The 24,324-nt window shown below is 49.6% G+C and overlaps 2 protein-coding genes across 3 annotated transcripts in view; one reads left to right on the top strand and one right to left on the bottom strand.

The window, feature by feature from the left end:
• The window catches only part of PDE6H (phosphodiesterase 6H), a 114,401-nt gene that overhangs the window by 9,570 nt on the left and 80,507 nt on the right, over positions 1-24,324 (top strand). The gene's annotated exons all lie outside the window — the stretch shown is intronic.
• Positions 431-8,051, bottom strand: MGP (matrix Gla protein). The gene is made up of 5 exons (XM_054029200.1): positions 7,948-8,051; positions 5,006-5,150; positions 3,922-3,957; positions 2,134-2,209; positions 431-811 (listed from the first exon to the last, which is right to left on the bottom strand). The coding sequence occupies exons 2-5, from the start codon at positions 5,064-5,066 to the stop codon at positions 667-669; spliced, it is 318 nt and encodes a 105-aa protein (XP_053885175.1). The 5' UTR covers positions 5,067-5,150; positions 7,948-8,051; the 3' UTR covers positions 431-666.

Raw genomic sequence — 24,324 nt, 5'->3', positions numbered from 1 at the left:
AAAATTTAAGCCGATTTCAGATCCCAGAGCAGTGGTGGACAACCTGTGGCCCGTGGGCTGCACATAGCCCTTCAGGGTAATCCGCTGGCGGGCTGCCAGACAGTTTGTTTACATTTGCATGACTGCCTGCAGCTCCCAGTGGTCGCGGTTCGCCATTCCCAGCCAATGTTCATTGCGGGCAGCCATGCAAATGTAAACAAACTGTCTGGCGGCCCACCAGCGGATTACCCTGACGGGCCACAGGTTGCCCACCACTGCCCCAGAGAATAGAGGTCAGAGTCCTGATTGTGTTACAGCCTTTAAAACACATCTGATTCATAGATGTTCAAATTTACCACAATACTGTTGTTGAGTATAGAGAGAAAAACTAACCTTCCCCTGTAGAAGATCCCCAAAGAAAAACACAAGGAAATACAGAGTCATAAAGAAATAGTATCAAACCAGCAGTTTATTTTCTAATAAACACCCACATCCTGGCTCCTGTCCAACCTCCTCTATAGCGGCATTGGGCTAATTAACACAAAATCTAGGAATCCCTGGTTACCGGGGAGTGAAGCAGAGGGCAGGCAGGATAACATACAGTTAACAAGCAACTTAATAGATTTCAGAGACGTCGCTCTTTCTAGGTACAGAACCCAGGCTCCAGGCACCGGGGATGAGAACTTGTTACTCGAACTTGCCCCTCTGCTGCCCAAAGTAGCGCTTATAGGCAGCGATGTAGCCATGGCGCATGGCATAGCGCTCACAGGGGTTGTAGTCCTCGCAGATCTCTCGCTGGCGTTCCTGGGGGGTCTTATTGCGTTCTCTGATCCTGCATATGCAAGGAAGGGGAAGGGGAGGAGAGAGCAAGTTGTCATTTTAAACTTTGCTGTTTGTGGCCAGGTCCTCCTGCCCCACCTTCCCACACATGCCTCTACAGTTCTTTCAGCTCTCCTTGGCTCTGCCAATGCAACAACCTTGCACTGAGCCCTTTCCCAAGTGCCATTCACAGCAGATGGGGCCTGTAGAGGCTTATATTGGCGGAGGAGTGGGTCTCACTTCCCCAGTAGCTCAAACCTGCTGCCATAAGCTCCTAGGATCTTTCATGTTGCCAGGATAGGGAAGGGAGCTGGAACATCCCATGAAGGGACCATCTAGCCCTCTCATAGGGGGTCAGGTGAACTCATCACCTTCTTTAGAAGAGTACGTTCACAGGGCTAACGTAATTACAGTGAACTTTCTTTCTCTTATTCATTTGACATAGCCACATGGAAATCTCATAACAAGGGTGCCTTCTTCCTGTCCGATACAGGGGCAGATACACCCAGAGTCAGGGAGGCCATTCCCTTTCTGGTGCCAACACAAACTATTAGAGAAGAGTTTTGTCTTGGGAAAATGCTGTACGTAGAACCTGGACCTGATTCTGATCTCTGTTCACCTCTGTGTTCCAGAGTACCTACACTGAAATCAGTGGAGTTATTCTAGGTTGACAGCAGTGTAAGAGATCAGCAGTGTAAGAGATCGGAGCTGCCTTTGAGTCCCTCTTACAAAGAACTGTGCATTTCAGCTCTGGTTCCTCTCTTCTTCTCTTTCAGGCCTCATCCCCAATCCCTGTTTCTGTCTATTTTAGGGATTCGTATGGCCCCCAGCACAGCACTGTAGTATCTGAGCACCTCCTAATCTGTAAAGTGTTTATTCTCTCCACACTCCTGAGAGGTAGGGCAGTTCTGTTATGGGGAACTGAAGCACACAGAGACTAATTGACTTGACCCAAAGGAAGTCTGTGGTAGAGCAGGAAACTAACTCGGGTCTCCCCAAGGCCTAGACTGGTGTCTAACTGTTGGACCATCCTTCCTTTCAGGATTTATACCAGTGATTTCCCCACCCTCCTCTAGCGCTTTCTTCAGACTGATTAGTTAATGCCCTGTGGGCACTGAGAAGAGTTCTCATACTCAATAACACTCCAAGTTAATCTTCCTCTATCTTCAATCAGTTTTAGGTTCCCCAGTGGGACCCCCAGGCTGAGTGGGAAATTCTGTCTCCAAGCTAATAGCACTGACCTTCCTCAATGGCAACAACTTAAACTTGCTTAGGAGAGATCTTCATCTCTCCAAGCCCCCTCTATCCATGTCCTAAGACCCTATGAAAACATACCTCTCCTGCACTATGAAGTTTCGTCTCGGCTGAGCTCTCATGAAGTCGTTGGCATTTCGTCTGTTAATGAAGGGATCTGATGAGGTGAAAGAATATTTATTTTTAATCAATGTATAGTTGAAGTGAAGATCATCAGCTACTTACAACAAATCCTGCTCCGACAACGTCCCATTCTCACCTGTCCTCCCATTCACAATGGATTCCTGGACCCCATCAACCTTCTATTTTCATTAGCCTCTGGTACTCCAAAGTCCTGTAAACTACCAGCCTCTCATTGTCATGGGCACCCCATGTTCCTCTAGCCTGCCATTCTCACCAGCCTCCTATTCTTCATGACTTCATGTTCGCTACCAACCTGCTAATCTTGTTCCATAAATTAATGATGGAAAGAGTCCACTGGATCACCCTGTTCATCCAGCCTCAGCTGCTTGTTTCTTAGAGTGCATTCTCCAGATCAATTTTAAATACCCAATCAATGGGTCTTCCCTCATTTCTCTAGGGAGATTATTCCACACTCTAATAGATCACATAACTTGATCTTTTTCCTTAAAATTCAGCCTAAATTGTCTATTGTCTAGTATCATCTCTTTGAACCACACTAAACAGGTTCTTCTCATCTCCCTTTATGGGGTTTACATTTGTCAAATACTTATCCATGATTATCCTGTTTCCCTTGGCTGTCATTTGGCCAAGGTACCCAGATCTAGTTCTGGTAGGGAACTCACCCCCCACTGCCTCCCCCTTGTTACTACAAGCAGCAGCTAAGATTGGCAGGCATGAGAGCATGGAGCTATTACTCATCTGGAAAAAGGAGTAAGCAGCATGTTGATTCAATTTGAAGAGGATGATAAATTTGGGGAAGGACCAATAATAGAGAGCAACCTAAGCAGGTTTAGAATATAGATGGGTTGATGCCTCTATAGATACAGCCCAAAGTCATAGTGGCGCTCTCTTTTTTTTTTGCTGCCACTTCATATTACAGGATTATGCCCAGTTTTTGGATCACTGTGAACCTAAGATCTCCTTTGTAATTTACTGCCTTCCACGCGTCCCCTTGCCACTGAAGATCTATAATTTGAATTATTTTTCCCCAAATGTACTAACTTGCATTTGTCCAAGTTAAATCCCTTACAAAAATAAAAAATAAAAATTCTACTCATCTATATTCTAAACTTGCTTAGGTTGCTCTCTATTATTGGTCCTTCCCCAAATTTATCATCCTCCTCAAATTGAATCAACATGCTGCTTACTCCTTTTTCCAGATGAGTAATAGCTCCATGCTCTCATGCCTGCCAATCTTAGCTGTTCCTTGTAGTGACAAGGGGAAGGCAGTGAGGGTGAGTTCCCTTACCGCATCTAATTAATGGTTTAATATCAGATGTGGCATTGATCTCTGCTGCACCTCTTAGGCAGCTCTTCCCAAACTCAGTACATTGCTATTTAGCAATAGCATTTTTTAAGACCCTTTTCAGGGAATATGTCAGTGGTCAAAGCTAATTCCAGTTCGTTTTCAGGTAAGATTTTGTAAGACATTATGTCACATGCTTTCCTGGAGTCAACATGTATTTTATCTTTTTTGTTCCCCCTTCCACTCATCCGGAAATTCTGTCACCAAAGAAATCCAATTTGTCTGGAGTGGTTTATTCTCCCCTTTCTAATTTCCACCAGTCCCCCACTCTCATGCCTGCCAGGCTCAGCTGAACTCCTAGCAGAGTGGTGAAGACAGTGGAGTACGGGAGCCCCTTAGTTCCCCTCTAGTTTAAACAAAGTAGTAAAATTGTCTCTTACTGACAAACTCATGGGATTCCATACTCTCATGGGACTCTGGAGAAAGAAGAGAAAAACATTCAGTGAGGCACTGTAGTTATGGAACACAGAATTTTTCACTCACCATTAATAAACCGAAGGGAAGAGAGACTGAGAAGTCTCATTCACTGATTAAAAGGAAAAGCAAGGAAAGGAATAAGGCAACCTAGTGGTCAGAACAGAGGACTGAACCACTGGGTTCTATCCATGGCTGTGCCACTGATTTACTATGTTATCCTTGGGAGCATCACTGACCCTCTGTTCCTTTATGTATCCCTCTATATAACAGGTATGACACCTATTTACTTCACAGTGGGGGCAGGCTGCTTAATTAATTAATTCATATTTGTAAAGCCCTTTGAGATCTTTAGATGGAAAATGCTATAGAAATACAAATCACCACTAAATATGCATATTTCAGTGCAAGGTCAGATCGGTCCATTAATATGCAAGTGTATGCATTTTAGAGAAAATGGGAGAGACATTCAAAAGGAGAAAGGGAAGGTGGGTGGAAAAATCTCGCTCGCCATTAACAAAGGAAAGGCAAGCAGCTGAGGATGCAACAGAATGGCAAACCAGGGACAGTTCAGAGAGTCACCTTCTTATAGGAAATAGGGCCTGGGATCTATATAAGGAATTTCCCTTACCAGACCCTGCATCACTTTGATATGTAAACAGCACCTGGGATCTCCCCTCCAGTGCATCCACAAGTTGTGTTGACTAAGGAAGGACTAATTTAGGTTTCTTCCATCTCCTCTTTCTATGATCCACACAGATTGGGATTGTCGAGGATGTGGGGATAGTTTGCAGTGGTCACAGAATGGTCTGTGGTAAAGAGGAAGGGTCTGAAGTGCAGGCAGCTCTAGACTGGAGGCAAAAGCATCTAGGTGATTGAGCTCTGGAGTAGAGGCAGAGTGGTCTGACACAGTGGTTACGGGAGTGGATGGGCAAGAGGACAGCAACAGATAAGGGGAGATAAACATCAAAGCAAAACATCTGAACAGACCAAGAGGTGTCTGTGACTGTCTGCCACTCCAAACAAGTTCTAATAAAAGAGGTCACCTACCATAGCAGAAAGCTGCCACCATCAAAACAGCCAGGAGCGTGAGGAGGATGAGGGTCCGCATTGTGTGGGAGTCACTCTCTCTTGCACTCTGTCACTCTCTGTCTTGCTCTCTTTCCACTGAAGGCAGCGGGAAATTCTGGACAGGCTGCAAAGTTAGCAGTGGAGTGTTTATTATGAAAGCAGCAGCTGGGAGGGGAGGAATCAGATGAAGGAGCCAGCGGAAGGTAGGGCCTGGCTGGCACTCACCTTCTATGGGACTGTTACAAAATACCCTCTATAAACAGGTCTAATCAGGCTTTGGTGGTGGGGTAGGCACACTCCCTTCCCTGCCCTTGCTGCAGGGGGAGGGTGCCAGAGTTCAAAAGGAGGTGAGCTGTTAACACTGCATGTCCAGAAATGTTGAACTATATGAGTGTAATTCCAGACACCGAGGAGGACCACACGCTTGCTTCCCTAATTCCTTCTCTGATCTCCCCTCCTTGCCGTTACCACCCTTGGTCCAGACTCACAGAGCCCGCACTGTCTGTCAGCTCCACGGCTGGAAGGAATGGGACCAACCCCCTGCTTCCTGGAGAGATGGGGAAATTTGATCTCAAATGTTCCATCCTTGGTTTCCCCTCAGACTGGTCCCTAATGTACCCCAGTACTGCTCTGATTGAACTCCATCTACCAGGGGAAAGATAGAAGTTCAATCCTGTTGTTTTCCCCCATACACACCCTACTGTGCCCTTCATGGTACTCAAACCCTGATGGGATCCCCGTCGTCTGCTGGGATTATTGTTAGTTCACATGTATATTGCAGTAGCCCCTAGAAACCTATCTCTACATTTATTCTCTGGGGTCCCACACAAACACTGCTCCCTTAGTAGAATGGGGCCACCTCTTCTTTGGGTGAAGGATGGATCCTTCGCTCTGAGCTGCTGACTCTTGGAACATGATTTGGTGCTAACACCCTTCCCTGCCATACAGGGGACCCAAGTTCAAACCAAATCTATTGCTCTGCAGGCTAGCAGGAGCCAGAGGTACTTCACAGTCTGCTCCAGTGGTTCAGGAAACGAACTCTGACTTGCTATGTGGGAAACTCTAGTCCAGTTTCCAGCACCAGGTTAGCTGGCCCTGGAGGGGAATGTGCGCTGCCGTCTGTAGCCTCATGGCTGCCAACTCAAAGAGAAGAGAGATGGGATCAGTGGTTTCACTTAAACCACATGTGAAGCCACGGCCAGAGCAGCGTGTGTGAGGACAGGGTGCACTGGGCAATGGCTGCAGCTGAGCTGGGCAGTGGTAAGAGGCCACTGCAACTAAATGAAGCTCACTGAGGAGCTCTGACGTAGCTCCCCTTGCACCAGGCCAGCCTGTGGGATTGCATGCAGTTTTCCAGGAGTCTGGAGCTGTCACACAGCCTGGGCAGTGGGCACAAATCCAGCTCAGTTCATTCCCCGAGGCCACTGAGACAGTTGCTCAGTTGTCGCTGTTACTCCTTGCCATTGGGGTTACGTGTCCAGTCCTTTCCTGGAGGATTCACACTCTGCATGTGCCTGCATGGAACAGGGACCCTATAATGCACCAGAATTTTGCCAGGAACCAAATGATTCCCTACTGGGCTGAGCCTTGGACCTGTGAAAGGACCAGATTACTCTGGGCTTTGCCAATCACCCTACCAATGCCAAGAAACAGTTAACTCCAAACTCACAACTCTTGTCCAGATCCTCTGATCCTCAGTGGGAGAAAAAGACCTGAAATCAGTAGCGCTTGTAACCAGGGGCCCCCAGTGTGAATAAGGTGCTTTTCTTCCTCCTTTTGCCCAACACAGGAGAGGGTGACCACACATCGCACCTTCCCCCTTTCTACCACCAGCTCCATTCCAGCTCACACCCATGCACCGATTCCTCATATACAGTGTTCAGCCTGGGATGATGAGGAGCCCCCAGTTACTCTGTGGTAAAGAGCAGAAATGGGGTCTGATATGCCCTGCTCCTGTTTCCCTCTGATCCCTTTTCCCCAGCTCCCTTTCCTCTCCCTGAACCCCAGCACCTCCTGGATTTGAGAGCAGTGGTCGCTCCTTTTTAAGGGAGCCTCTGGGCCTGGGTAAGGATTTGTTGCATTCCATGTGGTTCAGAGGTTTTTACAGAGTGTGGGCTTAAATCATGGCCCATCCTGCAGCCTGTGGGAAGGCTGAAGTGAAAGGGATAAGGAGTGAGCCTGGAGAGACAGTGACTGGCACACAGAGAGGGAGATGCTGGAAGGACATGCAGAGAGAGGTGATGGTGATGAGGTCGCACAGTGATAAATGCCATAACCAACCTCACCCCATGTACCTGTCCTGTCCTTCAGTGCTGAGTCCAGGGTCACTGCCCCAGCCTCTGCTTTCTTCCCGAGTCACTCAGCGCTCCCAGAATGCCTGTGGCATCACACACACCGCCACCACAGAAGTGAGGGCATGTCATAAACGGGCGTTAGCCCAAACACTTTGCTTTTATCCACAAACAGACCTTATTGGAAGTCAAATTAACCACCCTTCTGCGCTGTCCCAGGGTGAGCGCCTCCGTTGTTGCTGTGGGAACTGCATTCACTTGGCTCCTTACACACACAGATCCCTCCCCAGGGGCTACACCTCCTATCTCACCAGGTGAAGCCACAAATGCTCACACCCCATGGTGGAACACACCCAGCCCAACATCCGACTCCTAGCCCTTGCTATCTAACAGCATCCTCTGGTGTGCAGTAGTCACAGAACAGGAACTAATATTAACTGCCTGCAAACTTTGTGGAAATTTCTGCAGTCCCTTGGTAAGGGGTAGCGCTGCAAAGGCAGCCCTGGGGCCCTTGTCATGGTGGATGAGATAATAATACATTCCATAGCATCTCTCTAACATTTTCCTGCTGCAAAGCACTGCACAGACATTAATAACTAACTAACTACAGGGAGGTCTCTGCATACTCACTCTGGACTTGCTTCCTCTTCAGTCTGCAGCTCTTGTCTAAGGGGGAGTTCTCCCAGCGTCCTGTAGCATTAACTGGAGAAGAGGGGGCCTTTTTATTTATCAGTGATCAGTGACTCCTCCTCTTCTGTCTCCCCCGCTGGATCCACCCTCCACCCCCAGGCTCCCACCTTCTCTGCCAAAAACACCTTCTGCCCTCACTCAGGAAACCAGAAACCTCAGGAAATTGAGCAGGAGAGAGGGGGGAGTCAGAGCGGATGCCAGTGGCTAATGGGGTCGAGGCCGCGTCTAGAGCAAGCTATCTGGGTCCAAGCCATTAACCAGCAGTGTGGGCAGAGGCTCCCTAAATGGAGGTCTAGTCTCTTTCCTTGATGACTGAATTTACCTCCTCCTCACTAACTCTTCCAATAATCATGCACTGAGTCAGAACCACTCTCGGCAGAGCTGGTCAGCAGGAACACCTGCAATACACTGTGGGATAAGGTCAGAGGCTGCCCCCTCCCTCATCCCGTCCCCTCACACCTCCCTCACTGTTGGTTGGAGTCCCTTCTTAGTGGCACAGTAAAGTAGGAGAGAAAAGCCTAGGTGATGTGAGCTCTCTGCCTTGGAGGGGCCTCCAACAATGATTTTCTTTTCCCTCCATTAACAAATAGATGCCTCAGATGAAGTGAGAAGTACCACACTGACAGAGTGAGTTCAGAGAAGTTGGAACCGGGTGGGAGCTTGTCAGGGTGGCAGCTTCTAAATGAGCTGTTAGTGAGATTAAAGTAAAGAAAATCTATTACACGCACTAAGCAAACAACTAAAAATCTTAGCTTCCCATTTACAAAGAAAGATCAAACTTAGTCCAATTTAGTCACAGAATAAAAACTGCAGGGTAACTATTGACTTAGAGGACCAGCAATAGATTAATTTATATGGGGGCGCTCCAGTTTATTGTAGAACCTATGACTACTTGCTGGCTTGCCAAGTGGCATGACCCATTGCTCAGTGTGTGTTCCATGTCTCCCCTGCCCAGTACACAGAGGAGGTGAGACAGTTACAACCCATACAAAGACTGGCTCGTTAGCTCAAGATGTAGTGAGTGACTCGTGCTTTTAGCTTGGGAGGCCTCCGGTGTGTTGGCCAAGATAGCAGCTGTCGCACATGTTCCTGGTGCAAGCACCTTCATGGCCCTCACAGCCCAGGCACAGCATCTTGAGGCCAGAATTTCCAAGCTGGAGAATGAGGGGATGATGCAGTTATTCACAGAGCCAGCTTGGGGCTGGAGCAAGGACCCAGGATCTGGCCCACTTATTCTTCTAGGGCTGTTCCTTGCATAATAGAGCTGAATGATGTGCTCCCCTCCCCCCACCCCAGTGCACTGTGACTGGCCCCATTCCACAGGCCAGCGCAGAAGGAAGGAGGGCATGGCCTCACCTGCTCCCTGGGGTCGGGATCGAGGGGCAGAGCCTCACCTTCTCCAATGCCATTTATCAGATAGTAATTTTCTGTGTTATTCTGAGGCTTTAGAACAGGGCACAGTTCATAGACTCCACTTTTTGTGCTAGTGGATGGTGGAGGACTTCCTCCTGTCCATAGACAAGAGAAACACATCCATAGTCATCCTGCTGGGTGCCTCTTTGAGGCATAGATCGTGAAACACGCCTGTTCCAACTCCAAGAGGCTGCGAAGGTGAAATGAAACATCCTGAGATGGCTCAACTTTTCCTCTTTGACCAAACCTAGTGGATGGTTATGGGCAACTGTTCCTCCAGGTGCAGAGTCTCCTGCCATGTTCAGTCCACTCCCCATGTTAGTCAACATCAAAAAGAAACGAGGGACAGCTAGTGGGATGACCGAACTACCCGGACAGCTCCCAGCTCAGCATCTCCTCTACATGAAACATAAACAGCGCCATCTCTCTTGAAGTCAAACTGAAATCAGCACCTGGGTGAAGAACAACTGGCTAAAGCTGAAACCAGGGTAAGACCAAGTGATGCTGGTAGGATGAGGGAAGTGCTCTGAGGAACTGCCTTCAGTTCATTAAGTTGTTCTGCAGCCATGGGATTCGTTTGGACTACTTCCTGCTGTTGGATGCCCAAATAGCATGTGGTTGGTACCAAACACAGCAGTCCTTTTGTTTAGTAATACAGGTCATCAGGAACACATTACCCCATTGTTTCGTTCCTGCACCATCTCTCCATTGAATACAGAGGCCAGTTTATGCTTTTTATCCTAATATTAAAAGCTCTCCATGAGATTGGCCCTAGCTACATGATAGATCAACTCTCTGTCTATGACCATGACTTCCCACAACAGCTTCCTTAAATTGAAACAATAAAGCTGTTACCAATGGGGAGGGGAGAGGGTCGTGAGCAGAGGAAACAGACCTTTCACAAGAGCTGGACCTAGGTTGGGGAGCTCACTCCATAAACTGATATGAATGCCCATGGGCCTCACCATATTCAGAACTAAGTGCAAACTTCATCTCTGTACTTGGCTTTCCCTCAATGAGCTCTTCACCACACACACCCAGGCAAACTGATCAAGCTATTTCTCCTTCAGCTTGGGAAGGAGGGAAGGAAGAGAAGATTGCTAATGTTATTTTTGTTTTACTAATTGGCTGGAGCTCACACACTATGGCATAGGCATCCCTATGAGTAACTAGACTGAACTTGTACATCAAGCAACACATAAAAATTAGGTTAAAAAAAACAAAATCAAGACTCTCACTGTAAAAACACAGGATGCTGCTGAGCTGAGCTCCTGTGGAATGGCAAAACAGAATTCCTCCCTCCTCTGCACTTTCCTTCCCACCTCCTGCCCCTCAAGTTGCGCAATGTCATGATCTGACTCATTCTCTGGAGCCAGATGAGTTTAATCCAACCTCGTTTCCTGTCCAGACTTGCAGAGAGATAAGAAAGTGATTGTGACCTCACTCTGTTCAAAGCCAGCATCTTTCACTCATCTGCTGGATAAAGAGAATCATACTGGTTGTTTTGGACCAAAGAACCTAGATAGGTTTTTAGATCCAAAATTTGCAGTTGTTTTGAGATGCAAAATTGGATTGAATCTATTATTATAAGAAACACCCTATTTTGTCCATCTGGAATGGAAATACCAGAGCCTATACATGCTTTTTACCCTCAAGGTCTGAGGTGCAGGACCGACTCAGGTCTATGCTACCTCTGAAAAGCCCTCACCCTAGATTTCCTCTTTCATAAGGAAATGAAATTTGCTGTATCAGATCAGACCAAGTCTGTTTTTTATCTGTTTGCAGCCAGTGCCTTCAGGGGAAGCTGTGGGCGAAGAGGGGAGGCATAATATACCCAGCCTATTGTGCAATGCTCTGGGGGGAGTAGGAAAAAAAATCCCTATGTCCTGAAGCATGAGATTGGATTACTCTTATCTTCATATGCATAACTAGACATGGTATTAATGCCCATAACATTAAGTTCCAGCAAAAGTATTTGACCTGATGACCTCCGATGATAGTGAATTCCACAGGCTAACTACATGCTCTTTGAAGAAGTATTTTCATTATTATTATTATTATTATTATTTGTAGTAAATTTACCAGCTGTTAATTTTTATCAAGAGATTCCTTGTTCTCGTAAAATGGGAGAGGATGAAAAAAGATGAGGGTCTGATCAGTTTTCCCTATACTGCTATTTCTCCCTCCTGCCTTGGGACTGGGGCCCAGCGCTAAATATGCCACAGTCCTGATTTTGTTTGAATAGGAAACAGAAAGGCTGCCAATGGTTTAATTTTACTCCAAGCCCCTGGTGTATAATAATTCTCATCCCAAAACTAGCTCACACAGTTCTGCAGAGTTTGTAGTTGCTCATGTAGTGGGAAAATGCTTTAATCTTGGAGACCAAGCTCTGTCCGGCTTTAGCTTGGAGTCCATTGGTAGGACATGGAGAGAAAACCCATGAGAGAATAAGCATGGAGAGTGGAGGAATGGGTGCTGCTCTATGTGCAGAGATTGGTGACACTCTCAGGACTCTCTGGTTTTGGGGTACATGGATGACTGGTAGGGTTGCCATACGTCCGGATTTTCCTGGACATGTCCGGCTTTTTGGTCCTCAAATCCCCGTCCGGGAGGAATTTCCAAAAAGCAGGACATGTCCAGGAAAATAGGGAGACATGGTAAGGGGACCGCCTCCTCCCCGGGCTCCAACTTTCCTGGCTCCCACCGCTCTCCACTGCATCGGGGGCCAAAGCAACGTCCCCACAGGGGCCAGGCGGTGACTGTTTGTTCTCCCCACCTGGGCAGCTGGACTCGGGAGCAGCCGCTGCTGCAGCTCCCACTGCCGCGGGGGGAAGCGGCCAAGCATGTGGCGCTCGGCGGCTGCGGTTCTGGCGCCCGGGGCATGAACCCCCTGAGCCCAGGCCTGCTGCGGGGACCCAGCTGGTGCAATCCTGCGGGCGGCCCCAGAGTGGGGTCAGCAGGCCCCAGCCCCCCCGTCCCACTCGGGTCCCGCAGGGGAACGAACGGGGCTGCCGAGTCCTCCGCCCCAGGGCCGCCCGCGGGATTGCACCAGTTGGGCAGCGAGCCCAGACCCGACTGGCCAGGGGCTGGGCACAGCGTGTGCACTGCTGGGTCCCCGCAGCAGGCCCAGGCTCGGAGGGTTCGGGCCCAGGCACCAGAGCCACAGCCGCCGAGCGCCACGTGCTTGGCCGCTTCCTCCCCCCGCGGCAGTGGGAGCTGCAGCAGCGGCTGCTCCCGAGTTCGGCTGCCCAGGTGGAGAGAACAGCCGCCGCCTGGCACCGCGGGCCCCCCCCACTCTCCCTCCAGGTACCGCGCCCAAGTCCTGCCTGCGCTTGGGGCCAGGCCGGACTTACTCATCCTGGCCCCGTGCTCCCCCTGCGTCTCCTGGGCCTCCCTCCAGCGCTTGTGGAGGGAGGAGGAATGTGGGGGGGGGGTTGTTGGTTTTTTTGGGCTCTGCCACTGTTTTTTTTTTTTTTCTCTGCCCCCCCACGTCCCGATATTTGACCTGGGTGATCTGGTCACCCTAGGGGGCGGAGTTGGGGCAGGGACTGTGGGGAAGGGGTGGAATTGGGGCGGGGCCGGGCGGGAAGGGGCGGAGTTGGGGCAGGGCTGGGGTCCCGTGGAGTGTCTCTTTTTGCAGTATTGAAATATGGTAACCCTACTGTCTGGAATCCATAAGGCTGCAATACTTATCTTCTCATTCTCATATATACTTATCAACCACCTAAGGCCATGTCTACACTGGGAAAGTGTGCTGGATTAGAAAAATGTGTTAGCTAACTCGCTACTAAACAGGATTAGCACCTAGAGCACACAAGCACAAATTGAATTTACAAATGTGTTAGCTGGTCATTGTTAACCCAAGGTTAATTAACACATTTTCTAGTACAGTGCATTTTCCCAGTACAGACAAGGCCTTAGAAATCAGTGCATTATATTTATAGCATTTTTCTACTCTTTTTAAAGCACATCTATACCCCCCAGAGTCTTTTATCTTCTGCTTGTTGCCTGGAGTATTTTCTGTCTCACTTAGACTGTAAACTCCTTGAGACAGCTGTCATTTGAGGCATTCTGTGTGGTGTTCATTGTTGAACCTGCTCAAGGCATTCCGTAAATAATAAATAAGTCATATTTATTAGATTTTTAAAAGGCACCCATCAGGCAGTCACTGAGCATGTCTACCTTGGATACAGTCCCTATAGATCCCACACTTACCCTGCTCATGGGAAGAGCTGCCTAAAACATCCACAGACTCTGTTGGTCCAACAGGAGAACATGTTCCAGAGTCAAGGGACCTCCAATGAGGTATCTGAGTTGTATACGTAATGATGTCTGAACTCTCTGAATCTTTAGGATGGAGTCTGTGGATCTTTAGGGCTAGAGTCTGTGACTGACACTGTCTGGAAGCCTAGAGGCTCTGGGTTCAAGTTATTGTATAGGTGACACTTGGAATCTCTGAGACCTTTTCAAAGCACTGACACTATTCTGAGTTAAGGCCCCAAGCCTAGTGAAGGCTTTATTTTGGTGGCTCCTGGGATGGGAGAACAGGACAGGCCCGGTCCTATGAAATTTCCAGACCCCACAGGACCGACTTCCGTGGTAGGCTTGAGGTCTCACAAGATTTGGCCTGAAATTTGGAGCTATAAGACCCATATGCTCAGAGCCACTTCCTGTTTGTTGGTTTCCAGTAGTAAACCTCCCCCACCCCTCCCTTATCTTGGTCACTGCGGGCTGTGCTAGTTGCTACTTTGGGGCTGGGAAGGAATTTTTTCCTATGCCACCAAATTGGCCAAGGCTGGTTGTTTTTTTTCACCTTCTTCATGGTGAAACATAGGGGTTGGATTTTGGGCGACCAGAGGACTGGAATTCTCCCCCTCCCAGAGGTGACAGTTTGGACCTACATGTGAGTCATTTAGTTGCCACAACTTTTGGCTGGTGCCCAGTGCAGGAACTTGCTGATATCGACTCCAGATCCAAAAAGGTAAAATAATGGGCAACCCAAGGGCATCTCCTTACAAGGTGGGGGCATCGTGTCTAACCCCATAGGGGCAAATGCAAAGCTGGGGCTGGGGCACTACCCCAGAGGGACCACCAGACTAATGCACTTGATGGCAGTGCTGGCTGGGGGTCAAGGTCCCCTCTCATCTCAACCCCCAAAAGGGTGAGGGATGCTAGTGTGTGAGTGGAGGAGCTCAGAGACTCTCCTAATGTCATGACTGGATTCCTCTGCAGTGGGAGCCCCTAAGAATTGGCAAAGAATCCACAGGCACCGACTTTTCAAACAGCCTCAGTAAATAGTCTGCACTAGTGTTGCACCCACTGGGAGCTGCACCCATACTATAGCAACAATGGGAGATTTTACAAAAGGCTCAGAGAAGACACAGCAAAATTAGAAGAGAGAAGGGAGTGACTCACACAGACAGAGAAACAGCTAGGAGGTCTACTTCAGCTCCTTCTCACCTAACTGAAAATAAACATCAGTGTTTTTGTTATTGCCTTTATCACTCTTCTGTCTCCTCCTTGGCACATTGAAATTGACTTTAAACCACTCCTGACATACATGTCCCAGCTGGCCGTGGGATTGATGCCATTTCCCATCTCGTACTGCCTGGCTGATTGCACACCCTCATACCTGGACCCTCCTGTGATTGTTGGTGCCTCTGAGAATGCCCCAGGGCTGAGCCAGCATTCCTCCTGTACTGCCTAATAGAGGCGTTGGCTGCTTCTCTTGAGACATGCAACAACAACATATGGGGCTGTTCTCATTGATCCCAGCAGAGATAAGAGGCTTTATGCTGCTCAGGGCTAGGAGGGAAGAGAATTCAACAGGCTCTCAAGACAGGCTGGCAGCTTGGGGCAATCAAAAGAAGAGATCTAATTTCCTAGGTAGCTAAGAAAAGGGATCCATTCCAGCTAGCTTCAAACCCCTACAGGGCCGCCCAGAGGACTCAGGGGGCCTGGGGCAAAGCAGGGGAGCTGCGGCGCTTGTACTCACCTGGTGGCGGTCTGGGTCTTTGGTGGCATTTTGGCGGTGGGGGGCCCTTCAGTCGCTCCGCATCTTCGGCAGCACTGAAGGACCCGCCGCCAAAGACCCGGAGTGACTGAAGGGCCCCCCCGCCACCGAAATGCCGCCAAAGACCCGGACTGCCACCAGGCCAGGGCTCACGGGGCCCCTGCGGGGCCCAGGGCAAATTGCCCCACTTGCCCCCCCCTCTGGGCGGCCCTGAACCCTATATTAAAGGTCCCAACTAAGGCTGTGTCTACACTGCCACTTTCAGCGCTAAAACTTCATTCATTCACACACACACCCCCCCCCCCAAACAACAAAAGTTTTAGCGCTGAAAAGCGTCAGTATAGACAGCGCTTTATCGCCGGGAACCAGGCTCCCAGCGATAAAGCTTACCACCCCTCGTTCTGGGTGCATTTTTTTTAATCGCTGGGAGAGCTCTTCACTGCCTATGTCTATACTGCCCATGTCACAGCGCTGCCGCAGTCACGCTGTAAGGTGGGCAGTGTAGACATACCCTAAGGCTATGTCTACACAACAGCTTATGTCGACATAACTGATATCACTCAGGCGGGTACATAAACCACCTCCTGAGGGCTAATCTACACTACCCGCCTGGATCGGCGGGTAGAAATCGATCTCTCAGGGATCAATTTATCGCATCTCATCTAGATGGATAAATCGATCCCCGAATTGACGCGCGTACTCCCACCTCGTCAGGAGGAGTAAGCACCGTCGACGGGGGAGCCGTGGCGGTCGATTTGCCGCCGTCCTCACAACGGGGTAAGTCGAACAGGGTACGTCAAATTCAGCTACGCTATTCACCTAGCTGAATTTGCGTATCTTAAATCAATCTCCCCCCTCCCCCAGTGTAGACCTAGCCTGAGTGACATATGTTACACTGACATAAGCACCAGGGTGGACAGCGCTCTGTTGGTGGGAAACCTTCTCCCACTCACATAGCTACTGCGTCTGGTGGAGGTGGTTTTATGATGCCGGCAGGAGAGCTCTCTCCCATTGGCACAGACTGAGCGTCTTCACCACACGCGCTGCATCGGTGCAGCTGTGCTGCTGTATGTGTAGACAAGCCCTTAGGGGGAAAGACACTGAAGTAAAAGTCCTGTTGCTGTGCGTCTGCTCTGCTATATGACTATCCCAGGCAGAGGTGTCGACTCCTGTTTCCTATTCAAATGTTGCCATTAATCCTTATTTTGTCTCATTGCTATTGTTTGAACATTCCCGACAGGGCTGGTGCTACCATTTAGGCAAACTAGGCGGTTGCCTAGGGCACCAAGATTTGGGGGCGCCAAAAAGCGGTGCCCCCAATTTTTTTTTACAGCGTTCCTACACCCCCGCCCTGACAATGCAGTCACCACTCCAATTCTCCCGCCTCCCAGGCTTGCAGTGCCAATCAGCTGTTTGGTGCCGCAAACTTGGGAGGGGAGGAGAATTAGACCAGGGGCGGCGTGCTCGGGGAGGAGGCAGAGCAGAGGTGAGCTGGGGTGGGGAGCTGCTGCACGGCTCCTGGGGCAGGGAGCTGCTGCGGGGGGGGGGGCGCCTCAGGGCAGGGGGGGGAGCGGGGAGCTGCCACAGGGCGGGGGAGAGAGGCGCAAGGTGGAAGTTCGCCTAGGGCGTGAAACTTCCTTGCAGCAGCCCTGATTCCCGATCGACTAAATGTTAGAGTCTTTCATTACTGCATGTCCCATTCATCAACGACCCACTGCCTCTTGTGAGCTGGGCAGGGGGTTGAGTGGGACTCACTCCCTCCTAAGCAGCTAAGAGCAGGGGAATGAGGGATGTATACCTGGAAGCAGCTGGGGCCCATTCTCCATGATAATGTTAATCTAGCTGTGTACTCTTTGGAGGGAGGCGAAGGCTGGCAGCCAGTTCATGTTTACATGGAATAAAAAACAAGTTGAATGTCTGGTTTGGCAGCACCCTGGACGACAGCAGGAACACTAATATCAGTCACGGGGAGAAGTGGCTCAAAAACCCAATCTGTCCCATCTGACATGTGTATTTTGGATGGCAGGTCTTGGCTTGCCGTCAGACAGAAGAGAGACAAGGACCCTTCCCCTCCTCATTGCTTTCCCTGCCTCCTCCACCTCTTTCCACTCACAAATGCAATCTGTTTTGGTACACAGCTAAACAAATCTTTCCAGCTTGCCTTAGTGACTATATTTTATTTTGATGGTTAGTTTCCTTTAGCCACTGTGCCCCTCCCCCTTACCCCCTGCCACATCCCTCTTAACACACCACTCCCCTCTTCCTGCCAGTCTGGGGTTAGATTGAGTGGCTACTTGGTGATAGGCCATACCAGCACTCTTCTGGAGCCCTCATCCATTTCTGCAGACTGAACATTTCACTTGACAAAGCTGGCATATCTCAACATAACCCCACTGAAGTCAAGGCAGCTATGCTGATTTACACTAGCTGAGGCTCTAGCCCAGGGATCGGCAACCTTTGGCACGCGGCTCGCCAGGGTAAGCACCCTGGTGGGCCGGGCTGGTTTGCTTACCTGCCGCTTCTGCAGGTTTCGTCAATGCTGCTCCCATTGGCCTGGAGCAGCGAATCGCGGCCAGTGGGAGCTGTGTTGGCCGAACCTGCGGACGCGGCGGGTAAACAAACGGGCCCGGCCCGCCAGGGGGCTTACCCTGGTGAGCCGTGTGCCAAAGGTTGCCAATCTCTGCTCTAGCCTCAAGTTCCTAGCCCTTTCAGTTGTGGAGAAGCCCTGCTGAATTTGACTCGATGCAGCAATGTCTGCAAACAGCCTGAAACAATAGCTCTATGAGCGGTATGAAGCTCTCAGGTGTTGACGCTGAGCCCCAACGATGACCATTCACATGTCACTAACAGTTTCACCACTGATCATTTTAGCAAAATCATCTAATTTAAGATGGGTGTCTGTTCTTGAGCAAAGTACCATCATATTTGCCTCTTAATCTGACCTTTCCTAACCCATCCCTCCCTTCCAATCCCCTCAAACTGCCCTTCAGACACTAAAGCAGACAGATTAGGGCTCCTTTGCCCACAACAGGAGTGGATTAAAGGTTAAACGTGTTCTAGATCGATCAAAAATGCAGGATCCAATGTTCTCTGGACAGCAGGGAGCAAAACAAAATTCACAAGCAGGGAAGAGGGATCACCGAGAAGAAATAGTTTGTAGATGGCAGCTCCCTGCAGCAAGGAAAGGTTGGAGCATGAGAGAGGCGGCAGGACACTACATTGTCAAAAATAACAGTGCAGATGTGGGAGGCACTGCCTGGGCATGTAAAAAGCCATGTGGGGGCACATTCCCATAGGTTCTGGTATGTCTTTACTCGCCTAAGCAGTGCCTCACCATCTACACCACTATTTATACCCGTGCTGGAGGTGGGGGTGGGAGTGCATTAGTATACTTGACACCTGGATGAAAGTGTAGACGTAGCCCCAGAGTTTTTCCCCACTGCAGGGAAAGACTCCAGCAGCAGAGAAAGGTTCTGGTGGGGGGAGGCAATGGGGAAAGGCTCCGGCAGCACCTTTCCCCACTGCCTCTCCCTGCCAGAGCCTTTCACTGCTGCATGTAGCTGCACACCACAGCGTGGACACAGCCTGCTTTTCATTGTGGAGTATAGCTACATCTATCCTACATGCCACTGCAAGTGTATGCAAAGCCTTAGCGTGTGAGTCCTGAATGTGATCAGTCATCAGTCCACTGCTGCTCCTCCCCCCGCTGGTTCACTGGGAAGAGTTTCCATATTATGTCATCCCCTTGTTTTCCGCATCTAACTACCAAAAAATACCCACTTTGTAAAAAACCCCATGTTAGTTTCTTCCTGTCCCTTAATCTGCTGTGGTTTCCTCTTCCATCCCAGCCTCCCTTGGCTTCCTCACATTCCCTATGTCCCTTGTTTTCAAGATTGCCAACTCTCACGATTTCATCACGAGAAACATGATTCTGGCGCCTGCTGGAGCCAGTCTCACAATGCTGCGGGGAGCTTCAGCTGGCAGGCATGTAATTTCTAAGCCCAGCCTTCACGCCTCCTGGGAAAGATTCAGCTAAGCAGGGCTGCAGCAGAAGCCAGCAGAGAATTGAGATGGAGGCTTGGGGGCGCATAATTAATTACTAAGGTGGGGTACGGGCCCATGTGGGGCAGAGAAGGGCACAGAATTAATTAATTAGAATTTGGGGTTTGGGGAAAGCTGGAAGCTCCATGCTATCAGGCAGCCAGAGAGAGCTCCAGCAGTGGGGCCAGAATCACCTTCTTCTTCGAGAGATGTCCCTGTGGGTGCTCCACTCCAGGTGTTGGTGCGTCCCTGCACCTTCGCTCGGAGATTTTTGTAGCAGTACTCGTACCGGCCACGCATGCGCAGAGGCTCCTCCCCCCACCCCCCGCTGTGAGTCTAGATTAATAGTACGCATGCGTGGCCGGTCTCCTCAGTTCCTTCTCTACCGTCCCCGGCCTGAGACAGAGCACAGCAGACTCGTTAGGAAATTCCTTTCTCATGTTACAATTACCCTTCTAGTTAGTTAGTTTGTTGTTAGTTATAGTTAGTTACCATTTTTATCTAAAAAAAAAAAAAAAAAAAAAAAAAAGATCCTGTCAGTTGCAGCCTCTTCAGACATGCCTGGCTCCACAGGCTTTAAACGCTGCTCAAACTGCAAGGAAGCCATCCCGCTGTCAGATGGCCACTCACACTGTATAAAATGTCTGGGGGAGACCCACATTCCTCAAAAATGTGCCCACTGCAGAAAACTCAGCTCCAGGGCACGGAAGGACAGGGAGCTTAGACTGAAACTGCTCCTCCTCCAGAAATCCCTAGGAGCGGCTACAGACCCAGGTGCTGATTCCGACTCCGCTGCCCACCACAGCCCCCCCCCCCCCCCCCCCGCCTCAAACAAACACAAGAAAGCGGCTAAGAAAGGGCACCTTTTGTCATCTTCAAAGGAAACCCTGAGACACAAGCCCTCCCCGGGCAGATCTACCGCTTCCCTGCCTGTGCTCCCCCGCTTGAGTACATTTGACAAGCCGGGCTCCTCCGGCACCGCGCAAAAACCGCGTGAGGCTGCGGCGGCGGCGCGAAGCTCCGGTGCCGAGGCTTCAGGCTTTCAGCTGCCTGCCTCTCTTCTGGCACCATTCGGCACCGCGACGGACGCGGTGCCGACATTCCGCACCCTGCAGGCTGATGCTGCCCTCCTGGCACCAACCACGGCACTGGCACCCGTGGAACTGATTGGCAGTGAGCCAAGAAACAAAACCCCGGCTCAGAGGCATGTTCCCTCATTGCAACTCCCTCCTGCGCAGCCTTCACCTCATGCAGGAGCCTCACCACTTCAATTTACTTAGGCAAGAGATCTGCTGGTGTCACCTATCCTGCAGTCTCCCCTGCTGAATGCCTGTTTCTCTTCCATGGCAGAGTCAGGGTCTGAACAGCCTTCCTCCAGTGAGGAGGAAACTGGAACACAGGAGGACCTTGAGGTTAATGGCAAATGCGATAAATTACAGCATGGTTTTACGAAGGGCAGATCATGCCAAACGAATCTGATCTCCTTCTTTGAGAAAGTAACGGACTTATTAGATAAGGGAAATGCGGTGGACCTAATATACCTGGATTTCAGTAAAGCGTTTGATACAGTACCCCATGAGGAATTATTGGTTAAAATGAAAAACATGGGGATCGATATGAAAATCCAGAGGTGGATAAGGAATTGGTTAATGGGGAGAATGCAGCGGGTCGTATTAAAGGGTGAATTGTCGGGTTGGAGGGAGGTTACTAGTGGAGTGCCTCAAGGTTCGGTTTTGGGACCCATTTTATTTAATCTATTTATAACTGACCTCGGGACCGATTGCAAGAGTGGGCTGATAAAGTTTGCGGATGATACGAAGGTGGGAGGAGTTGCAAACTCGGAGGAGGATAGGGATATTCTGCAGGGAGACTTGAATGAGCTTGTGAATTGGAGTATCAGAAATAGGATGAAATTTAATAGTGAAAAGTGTAAGGTGATGCACTTGGGGATGAATAATAACAATTTTAGTTACAAGATGGGGACGCATTGGTTAGAAGTAACGGAAGAGGAGAAGGACCTAGGGGTCCTTGTGGACCGCAGGATGACTATGAGTCGACAATGTGACGTGGCGGTGAAAAAAGCCAATGCGGTCTTGGGATGTATTAGGCGAGGTATATCTAGTAGGGATAGGGAGGTCCTGCTTCCATTGTATAAGGCGCTGGTGAGACCTCATTTGGAGTACTGTGTGCAGTTCTGGTCTCCCATGTTTAAAAAAGATGAACTCAAACTGGAACGGGTGCAGAGAAGGGCGACTAAGATGATCAGAGGAATGGAAAACCTGTCGTATGAAAAGAGATTAGAGGAGCTTGGGTTGTTTAGTCTGACAAAGCGAAGGCTGAGGGGGGATATGATTGCTATCTTCAAATATATCAGAGGGGTTAATACAAGGGAGGGAGAGGAATTATTCCAGCTTAGTACTAATGTGGACACGAGAACGAATGGATATAAACTGGCCGGGGGGAAGTTCAGGCTTGAAATTAGACGAAGGTTTCTGACCGTCAGAGGGGTGAAATATTGGAACGGCCTTCCGAGGGAAACGGTGGGGGCGACGGACCTGTCTGGTTTTAAGATTAAGTTGGATAAGTTTATGGAGGGAATGGTTTAATGGTAAAACATAGTAGCCAAGGAAAACCAAGCAATGGTACATGAATAGCATAATGGCCAATAAGGGTCAGGCTAGAGACTCTTGCCTATATGCTCGGGGTATTACTGATCGCCATATTTGGGGTCGGGAAGGAATTTTCCTCCAGGGTAGATTGGCTCAGCCTCTGGAGGTTTTTCGCCTTCCTCCGCAGCATGGGGCAGGGATCACTAGCAGGAGGGTCTCAGCCGATTGAAGTCACTAAAACACAGGATTGGGGACTTCAACGGAGAGTCCAGGGAAGGGTCTTGCGGCCTGCAGCATGCAGGGGGTCAGACCAGATGATCATAATGGTCCCTTCTGACCTTAAAGTCTATGAGTCTATGAATCCCCAGAGCCCTGTCAACAGAGGTTTTAGGAAAATTACCTCAGCCTATTCTCAGGATCCTGCCCCCTGGGGGGTGAACCCCTGGATGGCACCACCTATGCCCTACCCACCACCATGGCAATATTGGGCACTGTGGGCATCGTACCCTCGAGAACACACGCGCTACGCCACCTCAACCAGGCGCAACACCGGTCTAGCACCACCACCTGACGAATCTGCCAATGACACCAGACAGCACCATCACACTTGCAGGATCCACCAAGTCCTGATCCTATTCCAGTAGAGCCGGAAGTAATGCCTGAAGAAGCCTTACTTCCCCCTACTCCAACACCGTCGGATGACTACGCAAAATTCCAAGACCTCTTTAAAAGAGTTGCCAGTGATTTGAGAATTAACTTGGAGGAAGTCCCTGAACAACAACATGAGTTAACGGACATCAGCCCTCTTCTTCCTCTAGGGTTGCATTACCAATCAACGTAGCCCTTTTAGAACCTGCTAAGTCCATCTGGCAGACTCCAGCTACATGCCTACCGACCTGTAAATAAGCGGACCGGAAGTACTTCATCCCTTCTAAAGGCTCTGAATTTCTTTTTACCCATCCGGCACCAAACTCCTTAGTAGTAGATGCAGCGAACCAAAGGGCCAAACAACAGTATTCCCGCTCCATCCCAGCTAACAAGGAAAGTAAACGCTTGGACCTCTTTGGTCGTAAAGTATATGCATCCTCCACGCTACAATTTCGTATAGCTAATTATACTGCAGTTCTTGCAAAATATGACCACAGAAACTATAATAAGTTCATGGACTTTATTGATGACATCCCAGAACAGAAAAAACAACAATTCACAGCTCTGGTTTCCGAGGGACAAATCATATCACATACTGCTCTTCAAGCGGCCCTCGATGTAGCCAACACTGCAGCACGATTGACCGTCACAGCAGTGGTCATGCGCCGAGGTTCATGGTTCTCATCCTCTTTATTTTCTCGAGAGGTCCAGGGCACCATTGAAGATCTTCCCTTTGATGGTGAAAAACTTTTTGCTTCCGCCACGAACGACGTGCTTCACTCAATGAAGGACTCAAGGGCAACCCTCCAGTCCTTAGGTCTCCAGAAACCTATGACCAGAAGACGGCAATATAGATACCAACCTTACCAACGTCAATGCTATCCCACATTTACACAACACTCCCATAGACCACAGGAGCAACAACAACAACGCCAGAGACCAAGATTCCAGCGTCGCCGTCCCAACTCTGCGGGGGCGCCTCAACCCCCTCCAACTAATAGGCAGATTTGAAGCCTTTGTCGAGGGTTTCGAAAACAGCATTCCCACTTCAGTCAGCACACATATCTTTGGACACCGCCTACGACCATTCTCCCACCAATGGCAGAACATTACCTCCGACAAGTGGGTTATAGAGGTGGTTACAATTGGATATGGCATCCCCTTCCTCTCCTTGCTTCCCACCCACCCACCCTTCCCGTCCCTCTTCAGGGACCCTTCTCACAAGCGACTACTCCTCCAAGAAGTGCAACATCTCCTTCAACCGGAAGCAATAGAAATTGTGCCAGAACAACACAAAGGGAAGGGGTTTTACTCCCATTATTTCTTAACAGAAAAGAAAACTGGGGGATGGCGACCAATCCTCGACCTCAGGTGGCTCAACAAATTTGTCAAAAAGCAAAAGTTTAAGATGGTTACTCTCACCACCATAATCCCAGTGCTGGAGCAGGGCGATTGGTTTTCAGCCCTCGACCTACAGGATGCCTATTTTCATGTGATTATACACCCAGCCCACAGACGCTTCCTACATTTTACTCTTGGCTCAACACATTTTCAATACAGGGTTCTTCCCTTCGGACTGTCCACGGCCCCCCG

This window comes from Malaclemys terrapin, chromosome 1 (genome assembly GCF_027887155.1).
Source record: "Malaclemys terrapin pileata isolate rMalTer1 chromosome 1, rMalTer1.hap1, whole genome shotgun sequence".
Lineage (NCBI taxonomy): Eukaryota > Metazoa > Chordata > Testudines > Emydidae > Malaclemys > Malaclemys terrapin.
Note: the sequence above shows the minus strand (reverse complement) of the source record. Positions and strands in the feature narration are given on the sequence as shown.

Coding starts and splice junctions, on each gene's coding strand:
- MGP (XM_054029200.1), bottom strand. CDS start 5,066: ATGCGGACCCTCATCCTCCTCACGCTCCTGGCTGTTTTGATGGTGGCA. Junction 3,958..5,005: donor GGTGGCAGCTTTCTGCTATG/GTAGGTGACCTC, acceptor TTCTTTCTCCAG/AGTCCCATGAGAGTATGGAA. Junction 2,210..3,921: donor GGAATCCCATGAGTTTGTCA/GTAAGAGACAAT, acceptor TCACCTCATCAG/ATCCCTTCATTAACAGACGA.